At 38.5% G+C, this 18,377-nt stretch overlaps 1 protein-coding gene across 2 annotated transcripts in view; it reads right to left on the minus strand.

The window, feature by feature from the left end:
* Window positions 1-2,058: 2,058 nt before the first annotated feature.
* The window catches only part of TSPAN12 (tetraspanin 12), a 70,493-nt gene continuing 54,174 nt past the window's right edge, over window positions 2,059-18,377 (minus strand). For both annotated transcript variants that reach the window (XM_011937386.1, XM_011937385.1), the window contains one exon: window positions 2,059-3,628. In XM_011937386.1, the coding sequence (XP_011792776.1) occupies window positions 3,323-3,628 (306 nt within the window). In that variant the 3' untranslated portion in view covers window positions 2,059-3,322. The remainder of the gene's footprint in view (window positions 3,629-18,377) is intronic.

The raw sequence follows: 18,377 nt of genomic DNA on the forward strand, positions 1-18,377 counted from the left end.
CAGGCTTCCTGAGATGGGAAAGCAATGCATAAAAATTCTCAGGCTTGACAGTGAATCCTCCAAAGCTCCAGACTGAAATTTACAGCTGCCTGTAGACATCTCCATCTGCATGTCCTGCAGGCATCTCTAACTCTGTGTCTCAGACCAAATTAATTACCCTCTCATACCTCTCATACTCGTTCCCCTCCAGTCTTCCATCTAGGTTAATGCCATTGCCAATTTGCCAGGCGCAAAATCCAGAAATTTCAGTTCTTTTACTTCTTGTCCCATACTCCCTGAGGTCTATCTACTGCCAATTTTTGTGGATTCACCCTCGTGTGACCTGTTTTATGCACTCTTGTTTTTTGACGTCCGTCGTCCTGGTGAGGATCCTTATCCCTCTCCAGGACCACAGTAACAGCAAACTATCCAGTCTCCGGCCGGGACCTGCAGTGTGTACAACTCTCGAGCGCTCCGCTTACCTAGACTGTGGTCAGTGGTGGCCCACCCACTCAGGAGTTGCATAATGAGTATAACTGTCTCCTGGTCCCCTCTTTCTTACTTGGCTAATCCAGTTAAATTAATGAAATATTCATCATTTCTCTTTCTGAAATCACTTCGGTGACTTTACTTTGAGCCTACAGAACAAAGTACTCAAACTCAAACTTCATTCACTTGCTCTCCCATGGCATCTCTTCAAGCATTCTATGATCTAACCACATTGAACCATAAGTCATAACTCCAAAATAATGTATACTTTTTAACCTCAAACTCATGGCTCATGGAACATTTTCCACGAGCTAGCTAGACTCCACTGCTCCTTCTGATCCAGCTTGAAGGCCATCTCCTTGGCATAGCGGCCTTAATTCCACTCTACTCCATTTCTTATTCTTAAGAAGGGCCCTACTTGCTGCATATTCCCTTATTTATTTTTCCTGTGGTTAGCACGAGTGTCTCTAACCCAGATTCTACAGTGTTTAAGGACAGACATCATCTCTTGTTGCCATCTCTGAGTCTCCGGGGCACTCTGAATAGACTGTTAACCAGTCTAAAAATGATCCTCTTAAATTTCTACTTTTAAAAAACAGTGATTTTTTTTAACCAAAAAAAGCTCTTAAAAATTCCCAAAGAAACAGTTAACAGTTTTGTTTGCAATGTACCCAAACAGTGAACTCCCTCAGCTTTACTGCATTAAATACACTTTTTTAACTCCCTTGCAGTTTTATTATTCCAGGTGCACTGCTACCATAAGAGGCTTTGTGGGCTATTGCTATAAATGTCATTCATTCCCATTAAGCAAGTGTATTATATACAAAATGATTGTCTAAATTTATGTTGACCATTCTAGAGGGTAGTAAATCAGGTAATACATCAAAATATCCGAGGTCTAAACATGTAGAAAGCAACTTTTGTAATTTGAGGACTTTCCATTTTACTGAGCCCGACATATTATATGCTTGCTCTTGCTGTGACTGTAAGACATATTAAAAAAAGCAGCAGCTAAATTTGACCATTATACAAATAATTCAAATGAAACTCATAGATATCTATCTCAGTTACGTGGGTATTTTAGGTGAAATTACAGGGATTTGGGGCATTGAGGAAGTTATTAGAAGGGATGCTTTTGGCTCTGATTGAACAAGTACTGTACTCAGTTTTCATTAAAATCTATGGAAGATTTTAAATATGGCAGTCAATTTCAAGTATTGTATTCCTTGACTCATTTGAAGAGAATTTGAAATTAACTAAGAGACTCATATTCTCTTAAAAATTAATAATAGTTATAAAACTATGATTATGCAAACATTGAAAAGATAAATTACCACAAATGGGCATATTTTTATATTATCTCAAACAAGTATATTATTTAACATTTAGCTAAAAAGCAAAAATGAAAAATAAATGGGCATCTTTTTGACTCTTCTCAATGAAAATACATACTTTTATAGGTCTGTTCTATAGTGAAATCAATATTAATACTTTATGCAATCATTCTTTCTCATGTTTTTCTCCCCTTGATAATCTTCTCAAGTGGCTTAAGTGCTTGTAATGTATTAAAAAATAGGCACAGACAAGTCATTACTCTCTAGAAAATATTTATTGACACATTTTATTTTTCTTTCCATATTCGGAGAAATAAACAAAATACACAAAATACAGTAAAATGCACTTTTCCCATTTCAAATAAATATACTATACTCTTGTAAAAAAATTTAATAATCTGTGTAATTTGCCACAGTATATTAATCAGTGAAACAAAACAAAGAATCTCTAAATTGTCATGTGTTTTAATCATTCTTACAAGCATTTTTCTGGAGAAAAAGAACAGTATTTTCTGTAGAATTATATTGACTTGGAGACTATTGCTTCTTGTTTGGAGAAGGCAAAGATAAGTTTTTTAAAAAGTGTTTAGTGTCAAAAAGAGTCTTCATTTGGGAGAAAAACAGCATACAAGTCCTTTCTGAATCAACTAAATTATGTGCAAATTTTCTTCTTAATACTTCCTAAAGACCAGACTACATTCTGAATAATGATTCCTATGTATCACACTGGTAATTTTCAAAATTAGTGGTTAAGTATTTAAATTAACAGTTATATTTGTAATATAAGCCCAGGACAGAATATTAAAGCTCTATTAACAGGAAAGGCTAAAAATAATGATGCTATACAGGAAAAAATTTCCTTTTTATAATGGTTATTCTTAACATTATCAGAACTGAAATCTACTGAATTATACAGATTTAACACAGACTTATATACAAATAGATCCCTGATCAGTTTAAGACAATGTGTTAGCTTGCTCTTTTAAGTGGTAAGAATATTTTAGTGACCAGCAAAAATCACATTTAGGTAGTCACCAATCTTGAAAGTTTTTTGATGTATAATTTATTTAGCATCAAAAGAATAGATCGCTGAGTAATAAAAGTTATTAGTATCTTCTAACTTCCTATGTTAGCATTTAATTAGTACTTTCTATACTAGTTGGTAGAAGTACATCAACCTTGACTGTAGCTCCAGTTCCACCATATGTGACTCGATTGCATGGATGCAGAAATGCTAATCAAACCATGCTGCCTCAAAACATAACTGTGTTCAGTCATACAGGCTACACAGTGGGTATGACATTTGTCTTCAGCATTTGAAGGGCATCAATTATTGTCCAGGTGGTGACTTATGACACGAAACTTTTCCCTCCTCATTTTAAAGCATAGAATAGTATATGCTTAGGTGTTATTTTATGACAACATTTTTATTCTACCTGTTTCTGAAACACAGAGTATGTACTCAAAAATTCACAAGTCCAATAAAACAAGTTTGTGGTTTTCTTCTGTGACATTTCTTTTCACAACTCCTCCATCTCAAAGTGTGTATTAAAGCTGTTTGCCATGGATGTGTGTTCAAAGATTCTTGACAGGCTTGGTTTCAACAGTTCTACTGAGGGACATGACAGGTGCTGAGAGTTCTCATTCTTCAAGGACATCATTTGGTCTGTCACAGGCTCCCTTCTATCATAATACAGAGCCCAGAGCAGAGTAATGGTGAGAATCATGGCCAGAATTTGTGTCACTCCAATTGAGATTCCCAGAAATCTCAGCACCTGCAGTTGTTTGGTTCCTCTCAAAAAGGAATACATTTTCTTCCCACAACCCTGTAAAAGAAATACACCATCAACATTACTTTATATATGTTACAGAAGGCCAAAAATAGTTAATGAAAGCAAACAATCTGTATCAGTTAATGAAATCAAACTATTTGGATCATAAAGTTTAAGACAGTGGTTCTCAACAGGGAAAGCTGATGAGAAGGAGGTTCAGAAAGGGAGGTGTGTAGCTTTTGAAAAGCCTGTCCAGCTGATTCCAATGAGCCAACCCCTTCTTTTGTCTTTCTCAAAACCTGAAGTTGAGACCCACTGGTATGAAACTCAACATCTAAAGCAGGGGTTGATTTACTTGTTTTCTTTTTTCAGATGGCCAGATAGTAAATATTTTGGGCTTTGTGGGCCATATGGTCTCTATGGCAACTACTCATCCCTGCCACTGTCACAAGAAAGCAGCCATAGACGGTAAGTGAATGAATGAATGTAGCTGGGTTCCAGTGAAACTTCAAACACACAAAAAGGCATTAGGCCAGATCTGGCACACAATGTTTATGATTTAATAATACTTAACACTGATTTGGTAAAGTTGCTTCTCTGGCCACCTTAACCTATTTGATACAAACACAAGAAATTCGCACAAACACAGACATACACATACATTCTGTGGGAAACTAACATAGACATCACAAAGACAACTCACCAAAATTTAAGTATTTTTCAAAGAGTTCCACTCAAATATTCTGTGAGAGCTCATTCACTCTTAGGTTTATGTGTCATTTTAATAAGCATTTTTAAATGACACAGTGATACAGCAGATAGAAATTATTTAGGCAGATAGTGAGGGTAAAAGAGTCCTCGGCGGAATTTCCCTTTTAACAAAAAGCAGCTCCAAAATCATTAAAAGAACTGCCTGAAAAATCGAGCTGTAGACATAGACAAGCAAGCTGGAAGCTTGCACAGGTGAATGCCAGCAGCTGTGCCAACGGAAAAGGGCTACCTGGGGGCCAGGTATGTTCGACATGGAGGCTCCATCTTCCCCTGTCTTTGTGTATAAAGTAAAGAAACAGGCAACATGGTGCCAGCCAAGTAGAGAACCCATCAGAATAATAAAAGATTAGGGTGGAGGTGGCCAGATTTTCACGCACCATGCAAATGGTACACCTGGTCCGACCAATCTTTCGTGCCCTGGGTACATCAGACTGCCTCCTCAAGATTATCTATAAAACCCGCTGCATTTTGCTGTGGACCAGAAAACCCACTCAGGAACCCTCTCTGCAGGAGACAGCTCTTCTCTTTTTGCGTCTATTAAACCTCCACTCTTAACCTCACCCCCTGTGTGTTCACATCCTTGATTTCCTTGGCCTGAGACAACTAACCTTGGGTATTAGCCAGGATGGACAGTGTCACTTCAACAGTATAGTATAATGGTTAAGATCATGAACTGCTACGTGATTTGGGGCAAGTTATTTCATCTCTCTGTGCTTCAGTTTTCTTGTCTAAAAATACAGATGATAATAGTGCTTACCTGTCTGAGATGTTGGGAGGATTAAGTGCACAGACACATTTTAACACTTAGAATAGTGCCTCATAAATGTTAAGAACCCAATAGGTACAATCTCTTGTCTCATATGTCAGTTCACAGATTATAAAGTAGAAAGACCAAATTAAAAATAGATGGAAAATCTATGATTAGCAGATATTAATGGAAAAATATGAGGTACAACACTTCATAAAAGAGTATGAAAATACCAGAAGCACAGCATTATGTCACCAGTGAGTACTTCTGCTCAGCTCTACCCTACAAGAGCAAGGTGGCTGCCACTGTTTTACAGGACAATGAGATAACTGTCCGAAATGATTACTTGCTACTGAGACATTAGATCATTAGCCTCCTGATGAAGCAGAGAAATGTTTTACATAGTTTGGGAAGAGTCACCTCAAAATTTGTTAAGTTAAAAAGGTTTGGCTTCAGACATCTGGAAAATTAATTTGCATAGCAACTTCATTTAACATCATTACCAAATAATGTGGCACTATTTTCTCACATCTATCTTTGAAGAAATTGATATAAAACAGCCTTGGATCATGTTTAGCTCATTCCTTACCTATGTTCTCAGTACTTAGTACAAAAATGGACCTTTAGTGAATAAAGAATTAGCATGAATATATTAATATGTTAGTAATAATAATTATAACAGATTTCAGAATTAGAGGTAAATTGGCTGGGCGTGGTGGCTCACACCTGTAATCCTAGCACTTTGGGAGGCCAAAGCGGGCAGATCACTTGAGGTCTAGAGTTTGAGACTAGTCTTGCCATCATGGTGAAACCCTGTCTCTACTAAAAATACAAAAATTAGCTGGGCATGGTGGTGCATGCCTGTAATCCCAGCTACTCGGGAGGCTGAGACATGAGAATTGCTTGAACCCGGGAGGCAGAGGTTGCAGTGAGCTGAGATCGCCCCACTGGACTCCAGCCTGGGCAACACAGCGAGACCCTGTCTCAAAAACAACAACAACAACAAAAGAATTAGAGGTAAACCAAAGATACAAAATTCCAGTTAGGAGGAATAAGTTCAAGGTCTACAATACAACGTGGTGACTATAATTAATAACAATGTATTAGTTATTCAAAAAAGTAACCCATTCAATAAATATATGCTGATGATTCAATTCTGTGAAATGCTATCAGTAAATTACTTGATTTTTACCCTTTCAATAGTGTCTGGGGCTTAAATTGTATCTCTATTGTCTTAAGATCTCCTACCCCTTTACACTAATTCATTTTAAGCTAAGAAACTGTGCCAGAAATGTAATGTTTCCTTTTCAAATCTGGGCGTAAAACAAGGCAGAAATTGATAATTAAGTAAAGTTTATTATGTTTCATATCTTGGCACTGTTTAAAGTCTATTTCAGTGTATCTTAAACAATCACATTTATTTTTAAAATGGTACAGTAAATTCTATCACCTAGGATGGTTGGGGAATGAGACCTATTAATACGGAATACTCTAGAATGGGAGGGGTCCTTGGAAGTAATGAATTCAACTTTTTATCTTTTAAAAACATGGCAAAGAAGCCCTTGTAGAGTGACATAGCAAAACTGGCATGGAAAGGACCTCCAAAGAATCTCTACTCATGTAAGCAATGAAAACACTGGCAAAAAACTGTTAGCCTCAATTTTTCTAGAATTCTGGAAATTAACCATAGTTTTGCAGCAATCTGAGGAGCGTTTATTCACGAAAAGCCGCCGAATCTCATTAGGAACAGCAAGCGCTATGCAGTTTTCATTTGCCCTATTCCCATCCCTGCTCCCCTTGGTAGCCTGGAAAGCCAAGAGCCTGCAATCCTGGTGAGAACTGGCAGCCTAGCCGCCACCAGAGGGCGCAGAATGGGGTTGCAGCTCCTTCAAGGCCCCATTCCCAGAGGATTGTTATTGTATGGCTGATCTGGCGGTTCCCTGGAAGACCCCACTCAGAAGGATGTCTTTATTTGACCTGAACTTGAAGCTCGACTAGGGAAAGCCTCCGGTCCCTACCCCCCAGGAGGTTTCCAACGACAGTTAGAGTTAACTATTGATCTCTGAGGCTGCCTGAGGCAGTTGGTAACAGTTGTGCACAAGGGGGTTTGACAAAGCTCTGACATATTCGTGGGGACCTCGAAAATTACACACATGAATAGGGCTGTGCTTAGATTCAGGGGCTGTGCATAGGCCCAGGAAAGATCTGCAAAGATCCTAAGATCTCTCCTCTGGCTGACCTTGAAGCTCTGTGCACCCTTGGTAAAGGCCAGGAGACTCGCTGGTTCTAGGCATCTAAGGCATCTAAGGAAATCTCTGTCCGTTCATTAACTGACCACTAAGCTAACTGAGCAGAAACTTCAATGACCACAGACAAAGAACACAGCCTTTAGAGAATTAGTTTAGAAAATGCTATCGAACCAACAAATAAACAACAGCAAACGTTGGAGAGGTGGAAAAATCTGATTTTCCGAGTTGTCACATTATATTATTTAAAACGTCCTGTTCTCTTAAAAAAAAAAAAAAAAAAGTTATAAGACATGCAAAGAAACAAGAAAGTATGACTCACAGGGGAATAAAAAAAAAAATGAATGAAATTATAGTTCTAATGAGAGGGACTCCCCGCCTCACTAGACAGTCCTGTCCACACTGGAACAACACTAATTTTTAACAAGCACTCCCTTGTTGGGACCTGACTTCTTTGTAAGGAAGGATGCACTGGTTCTAACTCTGCTCTCAACCCTTCCCTTTTCCATAAGGTAGAGAGTCACAGCTGAAGAATTAATTATCTCTTTCCCTTTAACTATTCTCCTCTCCAGGCTAAACAGTCCTAGTCTTCAAGTTTTCCAAAATATGTACACTTCATCATTCTGTCGATCCTTTTCTAGACTGTGTTGATTCTGTCAATGTTTGTTTGAAAATGACATTGATTTGTAACTTTAAAAATATACAAAATGCAATGAAATATTAAGACAATCAAGGTTATTGAAAATGACTTTGGATTCCAATGACAAAAAAAGCTTTTTCGGTTGCCCAGAAATGTAGAGCATGTCTACATTTATAGTCTACAGTTATACAATTGCGTAATTGTATTGACATGTCACATAGTTGGGACTTGGTGTCCTTCCAGATCACTGGTCCCTGAAGATTATCTTCACACTCAGGTAGGCAAGTATGCTTTAGTCCAAGCAAAGGTCCTAGTTAGACTCCTCCATTTTTATGGCAAAATACCAGGTGATCATTTCCTCATTTGGTTTAAAAAGCATAGAGATAACTCCTCAAACAAGGCAGAATTTCAGTCCTTAAACTTGTCATCAGAATTCATTAAACTATATTTTATGCTTCTCTATCGAGAGTCTCCCCAAAAGAGGTGTCAACTACAGATTATCTAAAAGAAATGAAATCAGTTGACATTATAGTACTTTATGTCCGTCCGTCAAACCAGGTCACCAAAATGTGCCAACTTGCAATATATTAACTTATGCTTTTGCATATTATTTTCTACCAAGGTATATTTTAAGGATATGTATTGGAAAACACCATAAGAAACTGTTCTATAAAATTTGTGAAAAATGATATTGAAGATATTTTTTCTCGATAAAGTAGTAGATATAAAATCCCACTGGATAAAATATTTAGAATTTTGCTCCCTTTGAGGTTAGAATGTTTGCTCTCCTAACATTAGAATAATGGTGATGATCGTATCTCCTTTTCACCCGGGCTGTCAGAAAGCTGAGAGGCAAACAGGACACTCAACCACAGCAACTGTGTCTGTCTTCATGTTAAGCACATCTACTTACTCTTTCCTTTAACCTTGACTTTCCAATTCTGTTTCTATTTTATTATTAATTTACTGTATTTTTGTTGTATACTGCCCTATATCCTTTAATAAATTCAATTTTAAAAGATACAGAGTATAATTATATAAGTAAAAGCACAAATTTCTCTATGGTCATGCAATTAAATATTTCCTTGCTGACTCATTAGGCATGTAGAAACTTGCAGCAGACAGGCATTGATAAAATTAGTACATTGGTCCCCACACATCTCATGTTGAAATGTAATCCACAGTGTTGGAAGCAGGGCCTGGTGGGAGGTGTTTAGATCACGGGGGTAGGTCCCTCATGAATGGCCATCCTCTTGGTGATAACGGAGTTCTCATAAGATCTGTTTCTTTAAAAGTGTGTGTTTATTGTAGCACTATTCACAATAGCAAAGACTTGGAACCAACCCAAATGTCCATCAGTGACAGACTGGATAAAGAAAATGTGGCACATATACACCATGGAATACTATGCAGCCATAAAAAAGGATGAGTTCATGTCCTTTGTAGGGACATGGATGCAGCTGGAAACCATCATTCTCAGCAAACTATCACAAGAACAGAAAACCAAACACCACATGTTCTCACTCATAGGTGGGAATTGAACAATAAGATCACGTGGACACAGGAAGGGGAACATCACACACCGGCGCTTGTTGTGAGGTGGGGGAGGGAGGAGGGATAGCATTAGGAGATATACCTAATGTAAATGACGAGCTAATGGGTGCAGCACACCAACATGGTATATGTATACATATGCAACAAACCTGCACATTGTGCACATGTAACCTAGAACATAAAGTATAAAAAAAAAAAAAAATGCATAGCACCGCCCCCCATCTCTGTCTCCTTTTCCTGCTTTGGCCATGTGATGTGCCTGCTGCCACTTTGCTTTCTACCATGCTCAAAGCTCCTTGAGGCCTTCCCAGGGCAGAAGCCATTATCATTTACCCTTCCTGTACAGCCTGCAGAACCATAAGCCAATTAAACCTCTTTTCTTATAAATTACCCAGTCTCAGGTATTTATTTGTAGCAGTGCAAGAATTGCCTAACACAGGTGTCATGCTGAATATCAGTGAATCATTTTCACAAGTACTTAAAGTTAAGAACCATCTTTGCAAAGAATAGTTCTCTTCTTGAGAGGACAGTCAGTATGTTTCTAGATTTGTCTGTATAAGATGATTGACCTCCTCAGTCACTCTGTAAATTCTTCATTGAAATAGCTCCAGGGTTTTCTTTATGTTCTGAATCATTCTTATTGAGTAATTCAACCTGAACATAACGCTGAGCATATTTTGAGCCAGTCAAATAATTATGCATAAGGTTTACATTTTTCAGTGTGAGCTTGTCTTGAAAAGTAAGACATTAAGTCTAGATAAAAAACATAGATGTGTTCATATGTATTGATTATACTATTTATAGATATTTAGCTGCATAAACAAACATTTCTGTAGAGTAAAAAGAGAACACAAATGATAAAATTCAAAACTGCATTTCATTTCACAAAGAGTATTTTATTCAGAATAGGAAAGAACCGAAGTTTACTTACTTGCTTTTCTCAAAATAAAATACTCTGAATTAATTTTACTTGAAAATGTTTTCTTCCTAAAAAAAGCGAGGTTAGCCCTATGTTAATAACTTCCGATAATTCAAAGGTATGAATAAGACACGTTGGCCAACCTACTTTACTTGCTACAATATTAAAATTCTTGTCAACCATTAGCTGTAAATAATAACACTACCTTTATCAGAGAAAAATCACAAATCCCCTACATTTCCTGGAATCTATTTGAAGGCATGTCAGGATGCCTCATTTCACTTGAGGAAATTATACACTTGAAATTATTCTCTGATCTATCTCCAAAATGAGTTTCTAAAATTGGAAGAACACCCATGGCTTTTCAGTACTCAATATTCACAGGCTACATCAAAAAGTCGGGCAGCCTTTTAATGTGCTTACCAAGATAAAGTATAAATAAAACCTAGGTGCCAATACATGCCAATATTAATGTTTTTGTAAATAAACATCACTCTCAAGTTTGAAATAACTATATTGATTATCAGATGCAAATATACAATCTTCAATCCTCTTTCTTCTAGAATTGAAGTCAATAATAGCAGTTAATGAGCTCACAAGATTTAAACAGGTTAGAGCAAAAGTTCTCCACTAATAATCTTAAGCTCTGCAGGGAAATAATGCTTCCTTTAAAAAAAGCAGCAAGCAATAAAATTCACGACAAGACTTTCTGTTCTTTAGCTGTCTCTTAGGAGAACAGAAAGATAACTAAATCTGTGCATAGAAAATGCAGTAGAAAAAAGTCATCTTATTATTTCTTAATATATGAAAGATCTTCATATCTCATTTAACCCTCACAACATCCCTATTACATAGGTAGAATAAAGAAATGTAAAAGACTGCATTTACTGATCATTTTTCATTTTAACCAAAAAAATGTAGTTACAAAGAGGCTAGAGTCAGAAAACCCAGAAGGCTCCATGCTCACTAGTTAGGTCAGTTCCAGCAGGCTGACGGAGCAGAGTTTATTCACAAACCCCTCCTGCATACATTTTCTCTCATGAGAGCCCATTTTGGTACCTTAAATTTGCATCTATAAGAAGTTGGAGGGTGTTAAAACAAGCGAAGTGAGAAACTGGACCAAGTCCCAAAAACTTTGACCTGAAAATCTACCTTCAGCCAGCACAAACACACATAACCAGAAAATACACACTTCCCTGTCATTTCAAGCAAAACTAAGGGCAATTTAGCTAGTTAAAAATCTAATCATAGATCAATACATTTTCTACTTACTTCAACAAATATCTTAATAAATTATTGTTATTATTGTCATAAGCTACCACTGTGGTATATGGTATACTAACAGTTTTTCATGTCATATCTCAATTTTTCTTTATATATTACAATGATGTGGGTACTATTAATTTCTTAGTAGAGATAAGGGAACTGGGACGTAGAAGAAAAAAATCTCTACACTCAGCTTGCTCTTTACCATGTAGTCACCATCTCAAAACTTCAGTATCTCTGCCCTTAAGTGTTGGCAGGTCACAGAGTTCTCTCCTTGGCTGCATGTATTGCATCATTTCCTGGTGTGGTCTTACTTCCCTCCACACCTTCACTGCCTCATGTACATTGATGACACCTGTGTAAACTCAGTCCATCCACCTACCTACCCACCCAGTCTGTCCTCCATTTGATCCACAGTAATTAATGTTTATATAAGAACATAGCTTCCGACCAGGCTCAGTGGCTCACGCCTGTAATCCCAACACTTTGGGAGGCTGAGGCGGGCAGACCACGAGGTCAGGAGATCAAGACCATCCTGGCTAACATGGTGAAACCCTGACTCTATTAAAAATACAAAAAAATTAGCCTGGCGTGGTGATGGGCGCCTGTAGTCCCAGCTACTCAGGAGGATGAGGCAGGAGAATGGCGTGAACCCAGGAGGCGGAGCTTGTAATGAGCCGAGATCATGCCACTGCACTAAAGCCTGGGTGAAAAAGCGAGTGAGACTCCATCTAAGAAAGAAAAAAGAAAAGAAAAAAAAAAAGACAAAGAAAAAATGGAACATAGCTTCCTAGCCAGACCACATTTTCCAGCCTCCCTTGGAGCTAAGCAAAGCCATGTGAGTTCCTGCCAACAAAATCTGAACAGTGGTGATGAGTGTAGGCCTTCACGCATTGGGAGTTCTCCTTCTCACTCTCTTTCTCTCCATGACTAGAACTGGAGACCAACTTTGGAAGACAAGGTATTTAAAAGGCAAAGTTGTCTCCTCATTCTGGCCCCTGGATGAACTTGTGCAGCAGAGCTGCCTGGAGGCATAAATCAGGTCATTGGTCTATGAAAGAGAAATAAACTCCCAGCTTATCCAAGCCATTGTATTTTGAGTTAGCACTTTCCTTAATTAGTACACACAAAATCCGAATCTCTATCTGAGTTCTGTCTCCGAAGCCCATATTACCTCCTGGGTTTCTGCAAATGGAATACCTGACAAGAACCTTAAATCCAGTATTTCCAAAATGAAATTAATCAACTCTAACCTCTCCCTTCAGTAAATGGCTTCCTCATCTGTGAGAGTCCAAATCAAAGTCAAGAATGCTTGCAAGTTCCCTGTCATTCGCTCCCCACAGCCAATTTATAACCTAGTCCTGTTCATTCTACCACTGACATATCTTTCACATTCATTCCTTCCTTTCCATACCAAATGCCACAACCTGAATTCCAGCCCCTACCATCGCATGAGTTATCTGCTACAGTTTCCTACCTCAATTTCTCTGCCTTAAGACCCAGTCTTCAGCTTAAATTCCCCACCTCAACTCATTCTCTACAATGCCAACAGCATGATGTTTAAGCTTAAATCTAAAACTGTTATTTCGTAAGGTAGCTTTTCAGGTCAAAATACTATCATGGCTTTCACATCCATAAATTTTAAGGGCAAAATTTGCAAGTCTCTACTAATAGAGTCCAAAAGGAAATATCATTTGATGGAATACAGAATAGAGAACAGGAAAGTCACAAATGAATGATGTCGAGAAAGAGAGTGAAAGAGAAGAAGAATGCATTTGTATACATGAAACAAAACTGGCAGAATGGTTTAAGACCTGATACGATCAAGCAAAGCCCGAAGATAAGAAGGGATCTTCCCCCCTACCAAGCCCAAACTGATCCCGCAGGGCTTTGAATGATAAAACAAATACCACCGCAAGTCAGAGTCAACCAGATCCCATCAGCAGCTACTTGCAGAGGAGATAATGAAATCAGTAGAGAGACAGGAGGGAGCATCTTTGACTTTATATAAAAGAACCCTGAGAATGGAAATTCTTGAGGTATTCCATCTAAATAATCACTGAGCCTGCAAACTGCAAACTACCTACCGCTGACTGTCTGAGCAGGAGGCTTTACGGATGTTTATCTGAGAACAAAGTTTCATTGTTAAAAAATCAGAATCCCATGACTACATTGTCCTAAACCGTCTTTTTATAGTCATGCCTCAAATTTGTGAATATGTTTCCCTTTTTATTTGGCAACTATTCACAGACTTCAGTATAAAATACCCCCATATTATCAGGAGGTACAGGACTCTTCAGAATCCAACCCCTGCCCTCTGTATCCCTGTAAACGTGGCCCTTCTCACACGCCGTGCTCCAGCCATGCTCTCTTGCTTCCAGCTCTAACTTTGCCCCATTGTTTCTTGGCTGGGAGTGCCCTTTTCGGCCCTGTGCCACCCTAATATTTTCTGCATGTGGCTTATAGCTACTTATTCGTTAAGATTAGAAGCCCAAAGAGTTACTACCACTGCTATGTGTTCCCATTGTGTATCTCAATCATAAAGACAATGGCAATTAAGGATTGCCTGCTGTGTGTCAGGCTCCCTTTTTTTGTGCCCGATTTCAAGATTTTCTAATTCCTACCTTTTCTTTTAGTCACTGATGTGGGGAATCTGTTCTAGGCAGACTTGACCAACTTCCACATTGGTGTAACTAGCCAGTACCTAGCTGGAGGTCTAAGCTATGACCTCTCACTCCCTGTGTCGGCCTTCTCTTTTAATACTTGCCCCTAATTTTTTGTTTCAAGTGTGGCAATTTACTTGGTCTGAAGTAGAATCCTACTAATAACCAGAGAGCTGGGTTGTCTGGGAAAAAACAATTGACCTTATATCTAGGTGGAGCTTGCCAGAAGGCCAAGTCCACCCCTCAGTCAGGGCCTTTTATTCCCACACCACTCTGTCAGGTCTCCAGTTATGGCTCAGGAGTGATGAGGAAACATTTATCATAATATAATGTTGTACATGAAAATTATAAAGCAAAAGTTATTTCTATTAGTCAAAACACAGACATACACTATTGGCTCATCTTTCTAATTGGTGAAAGACGTTAGCAGGAAAGGAGTGTTAACAAAAAGTGTTGAGAAGTAAAACATCGCCCAGAAAAAAAGGTTGGTTATAAAACAAATATCATTTACCAAGGACAGCAGAATATAGAGGAGACAGGTGAGGGCAGTATTTCTAATCAGGATGAGGGCTCAGAGTGTGAATTCACGACCTTCAACTCAAACATTGTACAACACTCAAACGGAGAGAATAAAACCCTCAAACAGCCCATCCCACGTGGCTCACCACTGATAAAGTTTCTCTCCATGACCAAACTCTATTCAGGCTCCACTGAGTTCTTTTTCAACCGAACCTTGACGTTTGGACTTCGGTGTTTGTCTCTGCATTGTTCAATTTTAGCAAGAATCTTGGTAAGTTGGTTTACTGAGATTCCCCATTCTTCATACTTTATCATCCTTGATATCCAACTGGCTTCTTCCTTCTCCACCCATCGTCCAAGAGATGTCTGATCACCCTGGCCTGCCTTCAGTACAAGTCTTGTTAGGTAAGGTTTGCCAGAATCCCATCCCTCACCACTATGTTTCCTCTCAATGATTTTCCATCCTCTGACCCCCAACCTGTTCCTTGACTATAAATTCCCACTTTCCCATGTTGTATTCTGAATTGAGCCTAATCTGTCTCCCCTACTGCAAGACCACACTGCAGTGGCCTTATTCCTATCCCGATAATCCCCGCTGAAATAAAGTTTTCCTTATCATCATTTTTTTTTTTTTTTTTGAGACAAAGTCTTACTCTGTCGCCCAGGTTGGAGTGCAGCGGCACAATCTAGGCTCACTGCAAGCTTCCCCGCGTAGGTTCACATCCCAGGTTTAAGGAGATTCTCCTTCACCTCCCAGGTTTAAGCGATTCTCCTGCCTCAGCCTCCCAAGTAGCTGGGACTACAGGCATGCACCACAGAATCCAGCTAATTTCTGTATTTTTAGTAGAGTTAGGATTTCATCATGTTGGGCTGGACTAGAACTCCTGACCACAAGTGATCCACCTGCCTCAGCCTCCCAAAGTGCTGGGAATACAGGCATGAACCACCGTAACCGGCTCCTTATCGTCTTTAACAAGTGTCATTAAAAGATTTTTTTGTTTCTTTAGCAACATGAGCTACCCTCACTTTTAACCTGGAGTAGCACCTCTACAAGTCTGTTTACCTTCTGTGAGCACTGGTAACCCATACCCACTTGTCATCATGAGGTTCTTTTTCCTGTAAGCCAAGACTCAGGGAAGAAGGTCACGTCCCTTCACAGCCACATCCCTGTACTTCCCAATTTCCTTTATTCGTCGATGTTTTCTAGCACTGGGAGAGCAATAAACTTATAAAGAGGTATACATGGGTTTGTCAAAGTAGAAATTATTAAGATTATTTAAAACTCAAACGCAACACATGGAACACAGAAAGTCTAAGGGTCTAAAGGAAAAGTGTCCCAAAGGCACACAAGTGTGGAGGACATGTCTGTGTCCAGCCCTTAGATAAATCTGTGGGAATACTACTTTTCTGAAGAAGCATCCAATATATTTGAACAGAAGAAAGCTTGTAACTACTAAACAAAGAAATGTGTCTCTAGAGGAATATTTTTGTTGATGTTCTGTCCCTCTTTGTTTTACATTTTGAGTCAGTCCATTTGAAGCAGAGCCTGTTGTGAGCCTGTTTACTTCCATTTATTTTCCTTGAGGTAGCACAGAGAAGAGGAAAATGGCATTTCAGCCTTTGTGAAGGGCTATTTATGCTAAGTTTCCTATCTGAGACAGTAAGTGCTGCAACTATTCTTTACAACTGTGTTTTTTCATTCTTTTACATATGGAACCCCAAGAAGAGCTGATGAAAGCTATGGCTCTTATTTCCTAGAAAAAAAAATGGACATAAAATGTTGAAAACAATTTTTGCAGTATCACTTTTCACTTGAAGTTCATCCAAGAAGAGCCCCGGTCCCTGGGCAAGAGGTTGAGAGTCCCTGCTCTATAAAGACTTATTTTCCAACTGCTGTCTTTATGTCTTTGATTTATGCTTCTCTTCTCCAGATCAAGTCAAGACACTGCACTTCAGTAACTGATATGATGAAAAACTCAACACGTGAGAGAAGACAAGAGATACCATAGGCTTGTGCTTTGCCAACTTAAATCTGAGTCTGATATTTTGCCAAGGCCAAGTCTTACACCTCGCATTTAGAGTGTGGTTACTACACAGGTGATTCCAAAGAACATGGGAGTGGGCTGTCAGCAATCACGGGCCCAGACCACTCAAGGGTGGGCCTTTATACTTGCAGTTTCCTCAGCCAAAAACACAGTTCCCCAGCATGGCTGCTTCAACTGGTCTCAGTTCAAATATCACCCACACATAAGAGGGTCTATTCCTAACAATCTATCTTAAGTAACTCCCTCACCAACAAAACTCCAGCACATTACCCTGTTCAGTTTTCAAAGTGCTTACCATCACCTGAAATTATTTTCTATTGCTGTTTGTTTTTCTTGTTAAACGTATGTATCCATAACCAGAATATAAGTTACAAAGGAGAAGAGATTTTTGTCTGCAACACTCTCCACTATATCCCTAGCATTTAGAAGAGCAAATGGAACCCCGTAGGCAATCACAAAATATTCTGAATGAATATTGGTTATCCTATCATCATTTTGAATGAGTGAATGTGATAGTTCCAAACTGAGGGTCAGAGGTATTTTCATTACAGATTTTTAAACGTATACTTTAATACACGTTTGTAGCTTATTATGGATATTTGAAGAGCTGTGTGCCAAACCTAACAAGGTTCCTGAATGTTTCTAAATGTGCAATTGTTGCTATATTTCTGCTGTCATTTTTCACAGGTTTCCAAATGCGTCATAAAATATTATTGGGTCAGGGACCATGCAGGCCACCAGATGGTTGAGAATGATTTATTTCCTTGATTTCAGACTACTGAAGAATGATTGCAGGAAGAAAGCCAGTTTTTATCTCTGAGCTTACAGAATATGAAAGATAAGAGAGACCTTGTGGTTCATCTAGTCTGGATTCATTCTTAATTTAAAAAACCATTCTACACTACCAATGACATGGTTATCTGACCTTGACTTCAATATTTTTAGTGATGAGACACTCATTATTTTACAAGATAACCTGTCTCACAATTGGAGGGATTTTGATGAGCAAGGTCTTCCTTCTATTGATTCAAAATTTCCTTCCTGTAACTTCTGGCCCTTGGAGCAACAATGTGTAAGTCTAGTTCCTGTTCTGAATTATGAACTTTGAAATATTTGAAGACATCTCAACTATCTCCATTCAGTGTTCTCAACTTCTGAATAAACATCCCAAATACCTCCAGCTGTTCCTCACTTATTTCTCCCTTTAGAACCCTCATCTTCCTACTGGACGATCTCTGAACACACTGTAATTAGGAAACATATGTTCTCCAGGGCAAAGTGGAATTATGTCTTATTTTTAATTATGGATTTAATTGTACTTTTGCCATAAAACTACTATATGATCCTCTTTTGTAAGTCAACTATGCATATAATTGCATACTATATCACTACCAATATCAGTATATGTTATTAGTTGTAAAATGCAAAAGCA

This window comes from Colobus angolensis, unplaced genomic scaffold (assembly GCF_000951035.1).
Source record: "Colobus angolensis palliatus isolate OR3802 unplaced genomic scaffold, Cang.pa_1.0 Scaffold163, whole genome shotgun sequence".
Lineage (NCBI taxonomy): Eukaryota > Metazoa > Chordata > Mammalia > Primates > Cercopithecidae > Colobus > Colobus angolensis.